This window comes from Natrix helvetica, assembly GCF_964273705.1.
Source record: "Natrix helvetica genome assembly, chromosome: 7".
NCBI classification, from domain to species: Eukaryota; Metazoa; Chordata; class Lepidosauria; order Squamata; family Natricidae; genus Natrix; species Natrix helvetica.
In genome coordinates, this window is record NC_138558.1 from 75,756,649 (window position 1) to 75,775,347 (window position 18,699).

An 18,699-nucleotide genomic window follows, 5' to 3' on the forward strand; every position below is an offset into this window, starting at 1 on the left:
TACTGGGAGATCCAGTTGGGCGCAGTGGGGCAAGCAACAGGCTAGAAACCACTTGAGTGTGAACAATAGTCCCATCTTAGGTCAAAAAGAAACCTGGGTGACCCTGGGCCAGATACAGGTAGTCCTCGACTTACAATGATTCATTTAGTGACCACTCAAAATTATAACAGCACTGAAAAAAAGGGGCATGTGTCCGTTTTTCACACTTACGACCACTGCAGTATTCCCACGGCCACATGATCAAAATTCACACGCTTGGGAACTGACTCATATTTATGATGGTTGCAGAATCACCGGGGTTATGCGATCCCCTTTTGCGACCATTTGATGAGCAAAGTCCATGGGGAAGCCAGATTCACTTAACGACCATGTCACTAACTTACTGCAATGATTGACTAACGACTGTGGCAAGGAAGGTCATTAAAAAGGGCGAAACTCACTTGACAATTGTTTCATTTAGCAAAATTTTGGGGTCAATTGATGGTCGTAATTCAAAGACCCCCCGTTTCCTCCCCACCTTTGTCTTCTCTGGAAGTCATCCGTGGGTTGAAACCCCCTGTCAGATAGATAGATAGATTGATAGATTGATAGATTGATAGCTTGATAGCTTGATAGATTGATAGATTGATAGATTGAATGCATGAACAATGAATGGGTAACATTCTAAATAGTAGAAAATAAATGTAGATTCTCAAACTGATCGCTGGAATGTTGGATGTATGAGTATAAGCAGGGAACATTCTATCATGTGTGGTGGACCTGCCCCGAGGTTGGAAAATATTGGCACAAGATAAGGAAGTGGCTGGACAAGATAATTGAACGAAGGATGGAGCTGAAGCCGGAAATGTTTCCCCTGGGAATCTTTGATGGGGAAATGGAGACAAAATTACAATACTACACATATTAACTGCAAGCAGAATCGTTTTAGCACAGAATTGGAAACAAACAGATATTCCCCCAGACCCAATAATAAGGAAAATCTATGAATGTGCAGAAATGGATAGACTATCTATGGGAATGAAGGAGAGGGAAGAAGCTGTATTATCAAATTTGGAATAGATAGTATTCCTGGCTTGAGAGTAAACATAAAACTTAAGGTATAGAGGGTAAAAGTATAATATGTATAGATTATTTAAATAAGGATATAACTTAGGATAGGGATATAGAGATACAATTTTTTGTAAATAGGATTGTTACGAAAAATATGTATACCGATATGGAAAAGCTGTTACAAGTGTAAATTTGTTTTATTGTGTTTTGTTTTTTAACGTTGTTAAAAATGTAATAAATACTATTTAAAAATAAATAAATAAATGTATGTGTAGGTATGTATGGTTATAAATGAAATGCACACATCATGATATGAAATAATACTTCATTATTATACCTGAGGCTTTTTATAAAAATAGAGTTTCGTTCTTTATAGTCTTTTAAAAAATTGTTTAATTTTCCATGTTCGGTATTGCATTCAATATCCTGTCATTCTTTTCCAATGAGACAAAAACCATGCCAGATTACAATATCATTCCGTTTTACATTGTTGGTCATTTGTAGTTATATCCACAGTTTAAGGAAGAACCCTCGTTGCAAAACAAACAAAAGCCAAAGGGACTAAGGTGTAAAAATATACATATACATATATATCAATATTTTAACGCATCACAGAAATGAAAGCATGGCAGAGGTTCTTTTTTGTGTGCTGCTTCAACAAATCTTATCAAAGCAATAAGCAATATTCCCGCTCATTCTTTTCTAAAATAGGACAACCCAAAGCTATTTTACAGAAGTCTTCCCCACCACACACACACAGTTCCTTATAAGCACCACAACGTTGTAAAATACACAATACATCATTCAAATTTCGCAAGCAGGGTTCCTTAGAGAACATATACAAAACTGTACACTGGAAAACAAAAACACATTATAAATAATAATGGGAAACGCTAAAAAAGAGATGAGGTGAGGCATAATCTGGTGTTTTTGGAGGTTACTCTGGAGGCCGCCTAGATTTCCAAACTCCCTGAGTCTGGAAGCCTGCCTATCGTCTTCTACTGCAATTACATTTGTATCCCAGCAAGCAAACTTCAAGTTAACAAGGGAGCACTAGGCTGGAGAAAGAAAATGCAAGGAGCATTCATGATTAGGCAAGAGAAGTGGGGAAATTACGTGTGAAACTGATGTCGACGTACAGTTGAACTTGTGGGTCCTTTCATCATTTTCTCCTCTTTTGTACTGTTAATATGTACAAAGTGAGTACGTTGAAGCAGTGGTGGTATTCAGCCAGTTTGTTCCGGTTTGGGCAAATCGGTTCTATGCCGTCCTAGCTGTCCTATTTAGTCACATTTTCTAAGCCATGTGCAGGCCCGCGAACTGTGTGGGCAAGCAAAGTGGATGCGTGGAAGTTCTCACATTTTCGGTGTGCGTCGAACCGTTGGTAAAAATATCTAAACCCCACCTCTGAGATGGAGAGATGGAGATTACATGTCTGATAAATTGATTCGCCTCTCCAATAAAATACCACTGAAGAGCTAAAATATGGGTTCATAACGCCAAGAGATATAATATTTGACTATGTATCAACCTAAGTGTATTGAATCTTCTCTCTTTTCTAATCCTAATCTTGTCCCATTTACTCCCCTTCTTATGCTTCTGCCCGGTTCCACATAAAATAATATTAAGTCACCCCGAAAACATTTTCCACTCCTCAACTTTTGGGAATGTGGCTGCTAGTTCTTTAAGCGTCAGTTGACGACAGCTGGTCTCATCCTTCAACCACCCGCCATGTTGGAAATCCAACTCCCTTTTGCTTGGAAAGCATTCCCACTTTCTAAACAACAATTCCACTGAAGGGAACAAGAGGTAGATTGAGTTACATCCTCAGAGTCGGACAACGAGAAAGCAGAGATCCGTGCGAAGGATTTTTTCTGTTTTTCTGAGTTTTTCAGAAGACCGAAAGTCTACGGAATTGAGTGTCAGTGTTCTGTTCTGTACCGCCCCCCGACTGGTAATATTAGTGATTTGAGTGTGAAGGCATTTTTTTTACTCCCCAAACAAGCAACATTATCATAAGAAAAATAAAATTCCCATCAAAAAACGGGTGGAACTTGATTGCAAAGTTGTAGCCGCCATTTTGATTCTTCTCACTCTTCCTTCCTCCCCCTTTACATCCCTGGTTTAATTAGTGCTTAATTTTGGTTGTGTCATTCTGTTTCTGCCTGGTACCGATTATTATTAATACCATAGAAACTTCACGTCTACAATATCACATCGGGATTAATCCATTTCTGCTTAACATTGATTAAATGGTGAGAATTTGTTCTCCGGACTTCCAAACATTTTGTTGAAGCGTCTTGCTGCAGTTCTTCTCCGCTCTTATTGATCTCACCTGGTGACCTTCACACGGCATGACCAGATGGTCACATGACCCACTGACCACATGAGATCAATAAATGCGAAGAAGAACCGAGACTTCAACCAAAGCCCTCTTGAGGAGACTATCTAGCCACAAGAACAAACCAAATATATGTTCTATTCTTTCTAAGTTGGTTACATCTTGAGCTTTCTTAAATGCGCTTTGAGGCTGGCAGGTCCAGGCATTTGTACAAAGTGGTCTCTTTCCAGTAAAAATACGCACCAAAACTGCTTTTATAGTTAAAAAGCTATTTCGGGTGGATCCCAAGGAATTTACTTCTGAGTAAAATTGCATGAGATTGGGCTGGAGGATCACTTCCTTTACTTCCCAAGAAACACACATTTAAGTTCTTTTAAATTTCACTGATCTCAGTAGCAATAAATGGAAGACACAATTTCTCCACTGTAATCTATCAAACTATTATTATTATTTTTAAAACCCTGAATTTTGCCTTGCATTCTTCTTGATATTTTTAAGCCAGCAAATACTAAGGTCATTATATGGACTTCCTGCCTATATTCCTGTGCATTTTGACTGGGTCGCCAAGTAAATATAATTCCATATCTACATCTAGATAAAATTCTGTATAGTGGTACATTCCAAGAAATGTAAGATAGTTTTGCAATAAATGGCATCATGAGGAAAACGAGGGAGACATTATCAGCTGTTGGAAAAATCAGTCCACGAGGCAATAAACAGAACGATAATAACTGGAGGCAAGGGACATTAAACTGCAATAGAGCATAGCACATCACAAGATATGAATTAGTTCTCATTTTGATCTGGGTGACCTAATACTTTACCTTGAAGCAAAATGCTAGGTTTCTTTTCAGCAGTATGGGTTTACAATAATCTCGGTATCCAGGTTTCATCCTGGTTGACTGAAAAGGTTTCTCAGTGGCTGGAAACGCGAGCATTGAGGAGCCACCAAAAGTTAGGACTTGCAACTTCTTCTCTATAAATTTGTTCCGAATATCCAAGGAGCTCCTTAGTGAAAACAGTTTCTCCAAATATGGAGCAAACCTTATCTACAAATTGCTCTCTTTGATCTAAAGCAGAGGTGGATTGTTCCCGGATCGGCCCTGATCAGCCGAACCGGTGGTAGTGGCAGAGGAAGGCTCCGTCCACCAGTCCTGATGCTTCTGCGCGTGCCACCTCTGAGCTGAAGGCTGGTTTGTATAATGCTACAGGTCAACAAACTATTGTTTACTGTTGGATCCAACTCGCCATGGGATTATTCAACCATTCAATTGGATTACTTAAAATAATTTTTCTCATTCACCTTTCATTTCGGCCTTCCTTTGGAGTCTTTTCTGTCATGACTCCATTCCACCATTTCTTTGATATCAGTGTAACTCCTGTCCCATGGCGAGTTGGCCCCCAGTGAGTTGGCCATGGTGAGCCAACATGACAAGTTATCCTAGATCCATTTACAGTGTGGTGAACACAATCAGACACCCGACAACAGAGGTAAAAAGGTTGTGTGTGGGAGCAATTGGCATTCTCCCATCCAGCTTTGGGACATTCCGTGAGTTAATGCTTCTGGAATACGAGGTAAATTTTTTAGGGCAACTCACTTCTTAAAAACACATTATTTACATAATCTAATCTTGTCAGGAGGAGAAAACCTTGGGAACAACCCCCTGCATCATCTTCTTCAGAGATGGGTTCCTCCCGATTCGGACCGATTCAGACAAACCGGTAGTGGTGATTTGGTCTGGCTGGCCACGCCCCTGAACCGGTTCCTTTTCTCTTTTGCTGTTGCTCGCATGTTTCTGCGCATGCTCAGAAGAATTTTCACTCAATTGAGCTTGCGTGAGCAATGTGCAGCATGCGTGCGAGTGAACCAAGCAGCATGTGCGTGCAAAGCACGCATGAAGTGAACCAGTACCAACCGGTAAATGAACCCACCCCTGCTCTTCTTCCTCACTATCTAGTGTCCACCAATCAAAAATGGCGTTCCTGCATATCCTACGGAGATATAGCAGTTCAATTCTTCGACGATTGTTCTCTCAAGTCAGCCTTCAAATAATTTAGGGCGGAAAAAAGACAAGTGCTTTAGAAAGGTCATAAATTGCACAAACCACAGAACCTACAGCATATATATATATATATATATATAGGGAGAGAGATTAATTTCTTTAACACACACCTCAACCGAAACTTATTCAAGGTTTTAGAAAATTGGTTTGGTTGAACAGATCTGTGTAGTACACACTATATTACATTATGTTTCAATGGCGTAGGCCTGAACTCTCCAAAACATTGGATTGCGGGGATATAGTTTCAAAGCTCTTGCTGAAAACCTGATCCAGCTAGTGATATATTATACGATATAGCCCATGGCCAGATGTCCTACTTGTGGGTCTACTGATGCTGAGAACGCGGAGTAGATCAGACTTCTACAGGACTGCAAAGTGAGAGAGCCTTAGCAGTGATGGGCAGAAGCACTGTTGGCCCATAGATCTCTTTAAAAAAAACAAGTGGAGTACTTGTCCACAGGCCTTCCTTAGTGTGGAGACAAGTAGAGGACTTTGCTTTTTCCATGACGTGAGCAGATGTGAGGTAAGGCCTTGACCTTACTGGTGATTTGAATGTGTGTCTTGAGATTCAGACACGACTTAAGGGTTCTTGACAATTGGGGTTACCCATCCCTGGTTGAATCTTCTCACTGAGTGCAAGTCACTGGCCCGCGTTCCCCGTTTTCCCCTCTAGGCAAGGCCCCTCAAACGTTCCGTCCTTGGGCCTCCATTCTCAACGTCCCCCTCTCTGCTACAACGCTGTGGTGCTCAAGTCTGCTTTCTCTGCTTTTGCAGCCTTGGAAAGACAGTTCTCTTCATCGGCCAGTGATACGGGGTTCTCGTGTACTTCCATCGCTTTCGTGTTCTTGGTTTCCTCGCTTGGGGCAGCCTCCTTGTTTCGACAACGTTTGCAGCAGCAGCAACAATATCTGCCACAAGCACCGCCCACGGCGGTTATGGCATCATCCCAGGGCCGCAAGGAATGCATCCACCGGGGAAGGAAATCCCAATTCCGCAGCTTCTCCGGGAGCAGGTGTGGCCTCTTCTTCTGCAGGAGGTGGACGGTGAGCACAAAGATCAAGGCCAAGAAGACGGGGGCAGCCACGCCCACCAGGTAGGGCCAACCGGCCACCGAAAGGCCGAACACGGCCAACGGGATCAGGAAGAAGCAGGAGAGGAGGTAGAAAATGGCGAACCATCGGTACTTGGCGGTGATGTTCCCCAGAGCTTTTGACAAGCGGATGGGGATACGCATGAAAGGAACCGGGTACCAAAGGATGATCCCCGAGATGTTGAAAAAGAAATGGCACAAAGCAATCTGGAAATGAAACAGAGGTCAAAGGAGACGTCAGAGGAACATCAAGGCAGTGTACTGCCGGTACATACCGTACCATCATCTCTTGTTTTCTTCTCTGACACTGAAACCTCTCCTGACTTATTAAGAATCTTCCGGATTATATAAATATATCTCGGTTCTCTGCTACACATCTCCCAATTCAAAGGAAAAGGAGCCATGCCAGTGTTATCACCTCGGCTTCCTAAGAGCATGAAGCAAACTCCTTGTTGTCCCGACAAAAACTCCTTTTATTAATTGACTGTGAATTCTGCTCATTCCCATCCAGCCAAGTCTTTCAAGGGAGGATTTACAGTCACAGACCTTAGCTGGCTTGGAGAGCTGCCAGGTCGAGATCTGCAAAGCTTGGCAAGGAGTCTCGGAGAGTCATGAACCAATTACGGTAACTAATGGTCTCCTGCAAACTCCACTCCCCTTTCGCTTCTTTTTTATTCCATCTGGGAGGGGGCATTCATCGTTCCCCTGTGGCCTTACTCCCAAGTCGACCCCTGTTCTTTAGCTCTTCCCATCGTCTGGCATTGGTGGGATTCAAAAAATTTAACAACTGGTTCTCCCAGGATCACATTGGCTATTGTGGGAGGCGTGGCCCATCCCTGACCTCCATCTCCACCACTCATGAAGGATGAGCCTCCCGTGACGGCTAACCTGACTCTGGGCGAACTAATTGTCTCCCGCAAACTCCACTCCCCTTTCGCTTCTTTTTCATTCCATCTGGGAGGGGGCATTCATCGTTCCCCTGTGGCCTTATTCCCAAGTCGACCCCTGTTCTTTAGCTCTTCCCATCGTCTGGCAACTCTACGCATGCGCACACTGGGAACAGGCTCCAGCTGTTCCTCTGCCTCACTGATGTCTGACTCTGAAGGCAGCTGATAACTGGCAAACAGCCTTGGCCCTCTCTCTGCCTCCGACACAGAGCCCTCATCAGAGCCTTCCCCAGACTCCAGGACTGGCCCAGGTTCCTCCCCAACCCTCCTCACTGTCCGAATCTGCTGCCAGCTCTGTTGGCCACTGGTGGGCCACAACAGCCAGAGAGAATCCATAACAGCCCAGGTGGCAGTTAAAAACCAGTATTGCTGATGGTTGATCAGTTCATATGGTGCTTTTCATCGCAAAATAATAAGCAGTTTATTTGCAAGAATAGGCAAGTCTCAAGAAGCAGCATGTTTTAAAATCCCCTTTCCTTCCCTTAAAATATCCATTTAAAGTGAAAGCTTTTAACGCAGGTGTTGTAACCCATCGGCCACTGGCCCTTCTAGCAGCTGAATTAGAGGAGGAGGAGGCGTGGGAGTGAGGGTCAGCATCAAGGAAACCTGAGAGCTCCGAGGGGGGAGAGGGAATGGAGCTGGCAGAGAGAGACAGAGACAGATAGAGAGACAGAGACAGAGACGGAGCCTAGGCCGTCTGTCAGCCCTCAGATGGAGAGTCAACAGCCCCCAGGTGTGGAGGTGGCTGATGAGGAAGAGGAGGAACAGCTGAGTCCAGTGCTTGATGCGTGGATGCGCAGAAGGCAGAGGAGAGGAGAGCAGTGGAAATCCATGGGCCGGTCCTTGGGACAGAAGAGCCACCGCTGCTAGCGCATGCGCACCTGCCAGTGTTCTTCTGCTTTCCAGCGTGCATATGCACTGGCCAGCTTGGCTTTGCACATGCGGAAACCCAAAGACCAGCTGGCCGGCATGCTTGCATGTGCTGGCTACCTGATCTTCACGCGGGCCAGAGCGCTGGAAACCCGAAAACTAGCTGACCAGCTGCACATGCATTTCCTGCGCTCCCGCGTTTGTTCCAGAATGGGTACTTGGTACCGAAAAGATTCGCCATCATTGCCTTAAAGCAAATCGTCATGGCTGAAGAGAAACTTGAGAGAAAGGAGTAATTTTAGTTGAATTGTATCAACAAGAGTCTTTCGAATATCAAGAAGTGCTCACCTGTAAGGAGTATTTCAGTCGGTTTCCCGGGCTGGCCATTGCAGCTAGAATGGCTGTTGTGGTTGTCCCGATATTTGACCCCAAAGTTAGGGGGTAGGCCCGTTCTATACTTATAACCCCAATTCCTGATGGGAAGAAAACAGGAGAAATTGCATTGTTTGATTGTAAGTCTATACAATGCCGTAGCGTTCAAAATGTTTCATCCACTGAGCGAGTGGCTTTCCCATCGTCCACAATTCCGATGTCTTGCTGTCAAACGTGGGGAAATCGGGTTAATCCAGGCAGTTCAAATGAATATGATGGTTTATTGCAAGCTTATGCGCTCTACAAGAATCTGAGCTACTAACGGTCAAAGCAAATTGGTGGTAGAGAGGAGCTGTGGTGGCGCAGTGGTTAGAATGCAGTGGTTAGAGTGCAGTATTGTAGCCAAACTCTGCCCACTGCTAGGAGTTCAATCCTGACCGGTTCAAGGTTGAATCAGCCTTTCTGTCCTTCTGAGGTGGGTAAAATGAGGACCCAGATTGTTGGGGGTCAAGGGGCCGACTCTGTAAATTGCTTGGAGAGGGCTGCAAAGCACTGTGAAGGGGTATATAAGTCTAAGGGCTATTGCTAAGAGTCAACGGAATTCAAGGAGGGCTGGACTTAGATGTCTTGTGGGTGTGAAAGGATTCTAGGCTCATTACTTGTTTGACGCCTCCTCCCTCAGCCTCAGCCTGATCACCTCCTGCATTTGCAGTTGCAAAGATTCTCCTTCCCTAAGCTGCCACTTGCAAACTCGGTTCTGAAAGCAAAGTTTGCACAGCAATTGCAAACCATGGTCTATGGAGATTTTCAAACAGCCAGATCATGATTGCGTGGTGGAGCGGCTGGCATGCCCGCAGAGAAGGCTCTGCATGCCACCTGTGGCACGTGTGCCATAGGTTCCCCATCATGGGTATAAAATATAGCAGCTATTCTGTTGCAGATCAATCCAGCAAATGAAAGTGAGACAGATTCTACTTTGTTTAAATGCACATGCACAAAAGATAACAACAAAAAAGACGCATCAAGCTCTTACCAACAAGTGGAGTGATAGCCGAGGTGAAGACCGAACTGCTTTGAACAATGAAGGTCATCCCAGCTCCTACCAGCATAGCCAGATAACCAGTTACCCAAGAAAACGGAAACGGGAAATCTGGAAAACAGAGAAATAGAAGATTTATACGGCATGTTCTGTTCCACCTAATCCATTGTCTTAAATATATATAACAGACTAACAGTTGGAAGGGACCTTAAACGGTAAAGGGAAAGGTTCCCCTCGGACGTATGTGCCAGTCGTTCCCGACTCTAGGGGGCGGTGCTCATCTCCATTTCAAAGCCGAAGAGCCAGTGCTGTCCGAAGACGTCTCCGTGGTAATGTAGCTATTCTATTCATATTCTATTCTTTCATTCTTTATTCTATTCTTTTCTATTCCTTCATTCTTAATTCTATTCTATTCTTTCATTCTTTATTCTATTCTTTCATTCTCTATTCTATTCTGTTCTTTCATTCTTTATTCTATTCTATTCTTTCATTCTTTATTCTATTCTATTCTATTCCTTCATTCTTTATTCTATTCTGTTCTTTCATTCTTTATTCTATTCTATTCTTTCATTCTTATTCTATTCTATTCCTTCATTCTTAATTCTATTCTGTTCTTTCATTCTTAATTCTATTCTATTCTATTCCTTCATTCTTTATTCTATTCTGTTCTTTCATTCTTTATTCTATTCTATTCTTTCATTCTTATTCTATTCTATTCCTTCATTCTTAATTCTATTCTGTTCTTTCATTCTTTATTCTATTCTGTCATTCTTATTTCTATTTTATTCTTTCATTCTCTATTCTATTCCATTCTATTCTATGCTATGCTATTCTTTCCATATGCTGTACTATTCTGTTCTATTCATATTCTATTCTTTCATTCTTTATTCTATTCTTTCATTCTCTATTCTATTCTAGGCTATTCCATGTTATTCTTTCCATATTCTATTCTATTCTGTTCTGTTCTATTCATATTCTATTCTTTCATTCTTTATTTTATTCTATTCTTCCATTCTCTATTCTGTTCTTTCATTCTTTATTCTATTCTATTCCTATTCTATTCTTTCATTCTTATTTCTATTCTTTCATTCTCTGTTCTATTCTATGCTATTCTTTCCATATTCTATTCTATCCCATTCCATTCTATTCTTTCATTCCTAATTCTATTATATTCTTTCATCTATTCTGCTCCACTCTACTCTATTCCGAAGAAATACTTTTGACTTAATAACTGCTAGGAAGAACTCCTTTTTAATTTCTTTTTAAAAGCTATTTCTGCCCTTTTTGTTTTTGGTTCACCCTTTGCTTCATTTCTTGCACTTTTTTGCTTCCCCCCTCCCCTGAGCAGCTTTTTTCTTTTCCTCCCTCCCTCCCTCCCTCCCTCCCTCCCTCCCTTCCTTCCTTCCTTCCTTCCTTCCTTCCTTCCTTCCTTCCTTCCTTCCTTTATATTTCCTTGCTTTCTTCTTTGTGTTGAAAACTTTAGTTAAACAATTAAATACCGAAAAGAAAAAGAGGGGGGGGGGGAACCCCAGGAGAAATACGTACCAGTATTGAGCGTTTTCTTGATGACGTTTGCGACTTGCCCTTTAAGCACCGAGTTCAGCAGTTTGACAATCAATACCAAGCAAGTGCAGAGGACGAGCAATGAGAGCGCGAGCAGGATGAGGCCAACGGCCAGATCCTGCAGCTGAGATCCTACAAAAATGTGCTTGCCTACGGAGGGAGAAGAGACACGTCAGCCAATGCTAAGCGACTTATGTCCTGCTGTGGCCAAAAAGTTGACGGTTGGGGAGGAATGTCAAGTTGGCTGCTGTACAGCCACAATACCCCGCTAGTATTTTTATGTGCGATGCTTCAGATGTGGCCACGATCTTGACTTTTGGGATCCAGATCTAGCGAGAAACCTTTGATTTGAACCATTCCTTCCTCCTTTCCTGTCTTCACACGTATTTTTTTTAATAGAATAGAATGGAATTAGAATAGAGAATAGAACAGAACAGAGAAGAGAAGAGAAGAGAAGAGAAGAGAAGAGAAGAGAAGAGAAGAGAGAATAGACAATACAATTAGAATTAGAATAGAAAAAAAGAGAATGGAATGGAGTGGAGTGGAGTAGAATGGAGTAGAATTAGAATTAGAATTAGAATTAGAAGAGAAGAGAAGAGAAGAGAAGAGAAGAGAAGAGAAGAGAAGAGACAATAGAATTAGAATAGAAAAAAGGGAATAGAATGGAATGGAATGGAGTGGAGTGGAATGGCATAGAATTAGAATAGAGTAGAGTAGAGAATAGAGAATAGAACAGAGAAGAGAAGGAACAATAGAATTAGAATAGAAAAAAAGAGAATGGAATGGAATAGAATTAGAGTAGAGTAGAGTAGAGTAGAGTAGAGTAGAGTAGAGAATAGAGAATAGAGAATAGAGGATAGAGGATAGAGGATAGAGGATAGAGGATAGAACAGAGAAGAGAAGAGACAATAGAATTAGAATTAGAATAGAAAAAAGAGAATAGAATAGAGTGGAATGGAATAGAATATAATAGGATAGGATAGAATTCTTTATTGGCCATGTGTGACACAAAGAATTTGTCTGGTGCATATGCTCTCAGTGTAGATTAAAAAGTATTATTAAGTAATTACTAATTAATTAAGTAAGTGAGTTAGCATTAATTCAGACACTTATCAAATTGCACTTTGATAAAGTACCACAGTTCCTTCGGTGGCCGTTCAAAGTGACAACAGCAGAGGAAGAAGGGACTTACGGCCATCCCCCCCCCTTGTGACCGTTACGGCATCCCCATGGTCAACATTGAGAGGCTTGGGCCACTATTGCGATGGGGTGAGCCCTCTCTCCAGCCTGACGTTTTCCGAGCGCAACGCCTGGCCATCTCTTGTTTTGAAAAACGGACCTTCTCTCTTTAGAAAAGGCTTAAGGCAGCCCCTTTCCCTTACATTTCTCAAGATTCTGTGTTTCCGTCACGTTTTTGATGGTCCAAGTCATATTTCCGCTGGTCCAGCAAAGTCCTGAAGACGTGCAGTTTTCGGGTCCTGGGATGGTCGTATTCATTTCAACCTAGGCATTGAGATAAAATTGCTCAATAGAACCCAGCCCATTATGCTGATTTAGGCTCTATTATTATTCAAAAAACAAACAAACATGACAGCCCCAAAGAATTCACCTTAGCAGTGGGAATGATGGAACTATGGACCTTTCCATGCTGGCCCTATTTCACCCATCACAGTGAAATGTTAATTCACGGCATAAGAGAATCACAAAGCCAGAAGGGCCTCCCTCTTCCTCCTCTTCCTCCCCTTCCCCTTCCTTTCTGCAACCCCCTCTCCCTTCTAGCACTGATGATGTTCCCTAGTTGGGTTATGAAACTTCTGCAAGAAAACCACCAACTCACAGAGCACAAAGGACCCCACTATCCTCCTTCTCTTCCTCTTCCTCCCCCTCCTCCTCTTCCCTCCTCTTCCTCCTCCCTCCTCCTTTCTGCAACCCCCTCCCTTCTAGCACTGATGATGTTCCCTAGTTGGGTTATGAAACATCTGCAAGAAAACCACCAGGCTCAGAGAGCAGCAAGGACCTCACAGTTCTCCTCCTCCTCCTCCTCCTCCTCCTCCTCCTCCTCCTCCTCCTCCTCCTCCTCCTCCTCCTCCTCCTCCTCCTCCTCCTCCTCCTCCTCCTCCTCCTGACTTTTCTACTCTTTGAATTTTGATAACATTCAGCATGACTCAAGCTGGATATATTTATGCGTACATTTAGATTCTAGGAGATCAAAGTTCAGTACAGGTAGTCCTCAACATATGACTGCAATTGAACCCAACATTTCTGTTGTTAAGCAAGGCATTTGTTAAGTGAGTTTTTGCTCCATTTTACGCCTGCCTTGCCTCAGTTTTTAAGTGAATCCCTGCAATTAGTCCCCTGGATGTTAAACAAATCTGTCTTCCCTATGGACTTCGCTTGTCAGAAGGTCGCAAAAAGGATCACATGACCCCTGGTCAACGCAACCATCGTAAATCTGAACCATCTGCCAAGCCTCTGAATTTTGATCTTGTGACCATGGGGAATGCTACAAAGGTCATAAGTGTGACAAACCGTCATACATTTTTTCAGTGCCATCGTAACTTTGAATGGTCACCAAATGAAGTCAAGGACTACCTGTATGATATTCTATTTACCATATTTTTCAGAGTATAAGACACTCCAAAGTATAAGCTGCACCTAGATTTTGGGGACGAAAAGAAGAGAAAACAAACCTGCCTCCCAGCAATTTGCCTCCTTGCAGCAAACAGCAAACAGTACAGAAGATATACATTGTTTGTGGTGTTACATTTCACACTGTACTTGCACAGATGCTGTTAAAATTGTTGTGGCTTTCTGGAGGTATAGTTATTCTCTGCTATTTAAAAGAAGATACAATAGCACTGGGCCTCTTCAGGTAAAGCGTTTGTTTTAAAAAGCTTCTTCATTTTGTTAAGCTGTCTAGAACAATAATAAAGCTGTCTTTAAAAAATAAGTCTAATACTTTGAACATTATATAGGCATTTATAGTTATTGACTTACCTCCTTGGAGCAAATAGCAGACAGCCTGTTTCAGTTTAGCCTGATTAGCGCAAGAAAAAAAAATCTGCCTCTGACTCCCAGCAATTTGCCACCTTGCAGAAAACAGCAAGTTTCACTTTCACTTTCAGTTTAAGCAGGGGCCTCCTGATCATCAGCTGTTTCAGGCTGCAGGGATTGCCAAAGCCTATTGCTGCCTTCCCGCAAGCCCCATTTTCCCCGTTTGCTGCAAGGAGGTAAATTGCTGGGAGGAGGCAGAGGCAGAGTGGGGGGTGGGGGTGGGGGCTACATTTGGTGTATAAGAAGCACCCACATTTTCACTCACTTTTAGGGGAGAAAAAGGTGCATCTTGTCCTCTGAAAAATACGGTATATACCCTTTCCAAAACAATAAATGCAATCGCAGTTTGATTTCCTAGAAGAAGGAATACCTAGAACATTATCACATTATCATGATCACTCTCTTCATTTAGTGAGCAGTTATTAAAGATAAAAAGGACTAATCCAACGATAACCCAGGCCTCTTATCTGCGTCAAATCATCCCTTAACGCAACACTCACCGTGTTCTTTTTTGTTTTGCACCAAACTTTCACCAGGCTTTTATTTTTCGCTGCATCATCTCCCGTCGCAATTGCATTTATGACTGATTTATCGAGCTGTTAATCAAAGGAAGCAAAGTGGAAATCCTGTTTATTGGAGTTATCAATTGAAGAACGCACATTTCATCAGATTAATTTTCTTGTGCCTTGCAGCTTCCAAAAGGTCAGCCCAATGTGACTCAAAAGGTGTGAAAAGCTAACACGAGGTCAAAATAAAATATAACTTATAGAGCCAGCCGTGTGCGGTAGCTGGCAAAAAAGCCAACACAGTTCTAGGCTGCATCAACAGAGGGCGAGAATCAAGATCACGTGAAGTGTTAATACCACTTTATAAGGCCTTGGTAAGGCCACACGTGGAATATTTGCATCCAGTTTTGGTCGCCACAATGTAAAAAAGATTTTGAGACTCTGAAAAGAGTGCAGAGAAGAGCAAGAAAGAGGATTAGGGGACTGGAGGCCAAAACATATGAAGAACGGTTGCAGGAACTGGGGATGTCTAGTTTAATGAAAAGAAGGACCAGGGGAGACATAATAGCAGTGTTCCAATATCTCAGGGGTTGCCACAAAGAAGAGGGAGTCAAGCTATTCTCCAAGGCACCTGAGGGTAGAACAAGAAGCAATGGGTGGAAACTATTCAAGGACAGAAGCAACTTAGAACTGAGGAGAAGTTTCCTGACAGTTAGTGGAACAGTGGAACAACTTGCCTCCAGAAGTTGTGAATGCTCCAATACTGGCCATTTTTAAGAAGATGTTGGATAACCGTTTGTCTGAAGTGGTGTATGATTTCCGGCCTAAACAGAGGGTTGGACTAGAAGACCTCCAAGGTGCCTTCCAACTCTGCTATTCTATTCTATTCTTATTGCAAATGGATCTAGGCAACTATCGGACTGAGGAAGCGGCTGGCTGGGGTGTACGTGCATCTCAATTCATGCAAGCAGTGGGCCAGCGAACATGTGCATACACACACAACTCGACTGCAAGTTGAACTGCATGCTGATGCATGTGGGCACTGCCGGCCCACCGCTTGGGTGACTCAGTTGCAAAAAGGCCACGGCCCAGGGGATTGGAGACCCCTGTTCTATTGTGACCAAGGAACTATTTTGCTGTTGTTTAACATTTATTCTGATCTTCCGGACAAGCTTGGAAGATTAGAACAGATTTCAATCCAGTGAGTGAGTGAGTGAGTGAGAGAGAGAGAGAGAGAGAGGGAGGGAGAGAGGGAGAGAGAGAGAGAGAGAGAGAATAGGACTGGCAGCACAGTACAAAGATAATAGCATTAATCAACAGGAGCAAAATTAGAATGGCATAATTCTTCCAATCTTTTGAAGGAGGAAACAAAGAGAAGAAAGAACATGAAAACAAATTCCAGGAAGATTTTTTTTTCAAAAAGAAGATTGAAATAACCGTGAGGCCATATACTAGTTATGTAGATGTTTTAATTTTCTGAAATATCAAACAAGATGTCCGATGAGGCTATAAAGTTTCAACGAATCTAACATTAAGCATCAAGAATCTAAAAAGAGAAATTGTGTGTGTATGTGTGTGGTGGTGGGGGAATTATAAATTGACAATGTTGGCAGCTTATAGAGTAAACCTATATAAAATGTTTTATAGATGGCATCTACCCCCAGTAAGACTAGCAAAAATGTTTCCAAATAGATCACCAGAATGCTGGAGATGCAAACAGATACAGGGAACATGGTACCACATACCACCCACTTGCAGAAGAAGAAGGAGAAGGAGAAGGAGGAGAAGGAGGGAGAAGAAGGAGAAGAAGGAGAAGAACTTGTTTCTTGGGTGAGAAGCAAAACATCTTCAAAGAAAAGCAAGAAAGTCCAGTTGCCTCTTGAAAAAAGAAGCACCTTTGGGACAACCATGACTGAGAAGCTCCATGGATGTTCTGGAGTCCCTTTTTTTTCATTCCTAGCATTGCATTAGTGAAGGACAAAGAGAGGTCTGAGCAACCTGGTCTAGGTCAATAAATAAGGGAAGAATTTATACCTGGATGATGAGTTTTGTGAAGGGATCCGTGATGACTTTTAGCAATTCAGGGGCGTTTTCCCCACTTTCCAGCTGAAATGAGTCCACAATAAGGCTGGTCAGGTGGTAGAGATACTGAGAGGCCACTTCGATGGGCAACAGCACAAACACGGAAAGCCAGTTAAAGAAATCGTGGACGGTAGCACCCGCAAAGGCCCTGGAGACAGACAAACAGAGTGCGATCAGAAGACGTTCAACAGAAAGACAACCAAAGACACAGAAAGAGCTTCAGAGGGTTAGTGTTCAACTAAGCAACCCCATGGACCACGTTCCTCCAGGCCTTCCTGTCCTCTACCATCCTCTGGAGTCCATTTAAGCTCACGCCGGCTGCTTCGGTGACTCCATCCAGCCCCCTCCTTCTCTGCCACCCCCTTCTTCTTCTTTTGCCCTCCATCGTTCCCAGCATGAGGCTCTTCTCCAGGGAGTCCTTCTTCCTTCTCATCAGGTGGCCAAAGTCTTTGAGTTTCCTCTTCAGGATCTGGCCTTCTAAAGAGCAGCCAGGGTTGATCTCCTCTAGGACTGACCGGTTGGATGGCCTTGCAGTCCAAGGGACTCAATGCAGGAGTCTTCTTCTCCAGCACCAGAGTTCAAAGGCTTCCATTCTTTGGCGCTCAGCCTTCCTTATGGTCCAACTTTCACAGCCATCCATGGCAACTGGGAAAACCAGAGCCTTGACTAGGCACACTTTTGTTGGCAGGGGGATGTCTTTGCTTTTTAGGATGCTGCCTAGATTTGCCATCACTTTCCTCCCCAGGAGCAAGCCTCTTTTGATTTCTTGGCTGCAGTCCCCCATCTGCGGTGATCTTGGAGTCCAGAAAAATAAAATCTGTCACTCCCTCCGTTTCTTCCCCATCTATTTGCCAGGAATTGAGAGGGCCAGACGCCATGATCTTAGTCTTCTTAATGTTGAGTCTCAAGCCAACGTTTGCCCTCTCCTCCTTCACCCACATCAAGAGGCCCTTTAGTTCCTCTTCACTTTCTGCCATTAGAGTGGCATCGTCTGCATATCTGAGGGTGTTGATATTTCTCCCAGCAATCTTAATTCTTAACTGTTGATTCAAGTAGCCCCGCCTTAAGGGAAAACTTAAGGAATTATTTACCATAAGGAAGTCAGATGTTTTTGTGTTCTCTTTTTGCCAGTCCCAAAAGAAAACAAGGGACTGATCTTCCTTTCTCCTGCATTGCATTAGAGCAGTGTTTCTCAAACTTGGCGACTTTAAGTCCTGTGGACTTCAACTCCCAGAATCCCCCAGCCAGCATAGCTGGCTGGGGAATTCTGGGAGTTGAAGTCCACAGGACTTAAAGTCGCCAAGTTTGAGAAACACTGCATTAGAGCAATGGCCCTGAGGCTGTCATTAGCTTTTTATGAAGACATTTGATTGCATTTATGTACAGAGTGCTGTTAAGCGAGTTTTGTCCCATTTTACGACCTTTCCTGCCACTGTTGTTAAGGGAATCACTGCCGTTCTTAAATTAGTAACTCAGTTGTTAAGTGAATCCTTCCCTCCCCCGTTGATTTTGCTTGTCAGAAGGTCGCCAAAGGAGATCATGTGCGACCGTCATAAATATGAGTCAGTTGCCAAACGTCTGAATTTTGATCACGTGATAACGGGGAAGCTGCGATGGTTGTTGATTAGCACAATTGAGCGAGCTCAGAAGTATTTTACGAGAAAGGCCTTGCACTCTTCTACACATAATAGAATTCTCTTTGCTACAAGGCTCAAAATTCTT

The 18,699-nt window shown here is 43.0% G+C and overlaps 1 protein-coding gene across 1 annotated transcript in view; it reads right to left on the reverse strand.

Moving 5' to 3' along the window:
* Positions 1-2,333: 2,333 nt before the first annotated feature.
* The window catches only part of SLC34A2 (solute carrier family 34 member 2), a 34,990-nt gene continuing 18,624 nt past the window's right edge, over positions 2,334-18,699 (reverse strand). Inside the window, exons 7-13 of the mRNA XM_081958981.1 lie at positions 16,930-17,125; positions 14,890-14,985; positions 12,718-12,838; positions 11,318-11,485; positions 9,767-9,883; positions 8,710-8,834; positions 2,334-6,751 (exon numbers count right to left, since the gene is read on the reverse strand). Of these exons, the coding sequence (XP_081815107.1) occupies positions 6,185-6,751; positions 8,710-8,834; positions 9,767-9,883; positions 11,318-11,485; positions 12,718-12,838; positions 14,890-14,985; positions 16,930-17,125 (1,390 nt within the window). The 3' untranslated portion in view covers positions 2,334-6,184. The remainder of the gene's footprint in view (positions 6,752-8,709; positions 8,835-9,766; positions 9,884-11,317; positions 11,486-12,717; positions 12,839-14,889; positions 14,986-16,929; positions 17,126-18,699) is intronic.